Consider the following 1,531-nt stretch of genomic DNA (forward strand, 5'->3'; position numbering starts at 1 on the left):
GCACCACACTCACGGCTTCCCAACCCTGACGCCCAGCTCTGGTGGCACTGCAGGACTGACGAGATGTCAGCCCCCAAAACATCTCCTCCTGCTGCAGAACCAACCCCAAAATATCCATCCCAAGGTGATGGGAAGGGAAGAAGGGCGCAGCACTTTCCCCTCCGCCTTCTCCTTCCTGGCTCACACTGAAGGAGATTTGCAGGTCCCCAGGGGGTCACGCACCACACAGCCTGTCGAGTCCAGCTTGCGGTCCGAGATGCACCGAAAGTTCTTGCTGCAGCCCCCGTTGTCCCGGGAGCAGTCGCGGACAGGGCCAAAGGAGTCAAGGAGGACCTCCAAGCTGTCGAAGGAGGAGGAGGTCATCAGCTCTTCCCTGCAAAGAGGAGGAGGAAGAGGGGTGTCACCGCTCTGATGAGACGTTCCCAATGTGTGCACGACCGCATGGGTTTTTCTGGAGCTCGCGTTTCCCGTAGGCTGACAGAGAACTGAAGAGCAGCCAGGCTTTTAGAGGGACACATAAGCTACTGAGATGATGAGAGCTACCTCTGAAGACTCAGCTTTGCAGGCCCTGAAGAGGGTCAGGTTGATGGACGTTTTAATCTCCACCTGCAAAATGTGGGCCAAGGCTCCACCGCCCCCCAAGTGCTTTGGGTTGGTCCCCTCACTCCAGGGACACCAGTTTACTTGCTGAAATGCTTCCTCAACATCCTGGCCACTGCACCTACCTGACCTCCACCGCATCCTCCATCACTGTCATGTCGGTCTTGCACTTGGCCGAGGGGTTGATGGCGAGCTCAGCTGGTGGGATGACGAAGCTCTTGCTCAGCGGCAGCCACATGCCTTCCCCCAGGGTGTAGGTGAACCTGCCAGGGTGAGCAGCAAAGGCTGGCACGGACAGAAACGTCGAGCCTGGAATGCTGCCCCTGCCCAAACCCAAGCCCTCAAACCTCTCCTCTACCCTGCAAGGATGCCAGCACCAGCAACGACAGAAAAGCGGGGCAAAGTGGGCTCCTCCAAAGGTACCCAAATGACCCCCCAAATCTACGTGTAACTTGAGTAATTTAAAAGAAAAATAGACAGACGTTTCCTTTTTTGGTAGGTACCCTCCACCAGATCTTAAACCTCAGTCTAATCACGAAAGGAGACGAGGAACTGGCTGCTGGGCATCCAGCATCCCACCTTCCCAGCCAAAAAAAAAAGTCCCCGGGAGGGGGCACAGGCCAGCCGTGTTCAGCCCCGCCACCTGGACTGCCAGCCCGTTCGTATGCCCCAAATTGCGGTTTTGAGCCCCAAAAAGGTGCTGACCGGCCACCTTTACCACTTACCGAAAAATCTTGTCAGACGGCTGCTCGCCCAGTACCAAGTCAAAGCCGCGCTGGAAGATGGTGTACGGCCAAGGCCTGGAAGAGACACCCGAGAACATCACGCCGGCATCGCACCCTCGCTACCACTCATAGCCCAAAACGCTCCCAAGCCCTAAAGCTCCAAATCCCTTTTTTGCAAGAGCTCAGAGCTAGAGAGAGAAAGAGAT

General features: G+C 56.5%; 1 protein-coding gene across 1 annotated transcript in view; it reads right to left on the minus strand.

The window, feature by feature from the left end:
* LOC104276711 (astrotactin-1-like) overlaps window positions 1-1,400 on the minus strand; it is a gene marked incomplete at its 5' end in the record, with an annotated part of 14,950 nt that extends 13,550 nt beyond the window's left edge. Inside the window, 3 exon segments of the mRNA XM_009873130.1 lie at window positions 223-373; window positions 726-863; window positions 1,326-1,400. Coding sequence (XP_009871432.1) covers window positions 223-373; window positions 726-863; window positions 1,326-1,400 — 364 coding nt within the window.
* Between the last annotated feature and the right edge of the window lie 131 nt (window positions 1,401-1,531).

Source organism: Apaloderma vittatum, unplaced genomic scaffold, assembly GCF_000703405.1.
Source record: "Apaloderma vittatum isolate BGI_N311 unplaced genomic scaffold, ASM70340v1 scaffold24857, whole genome shotgun sequence".
Taxonomy (NCBI): Eukaryota; Metazoa; Chordata; class Aves; order Trogoniformes; family Trogonidae; genus Apaloderma; species Apaloderma vittatum.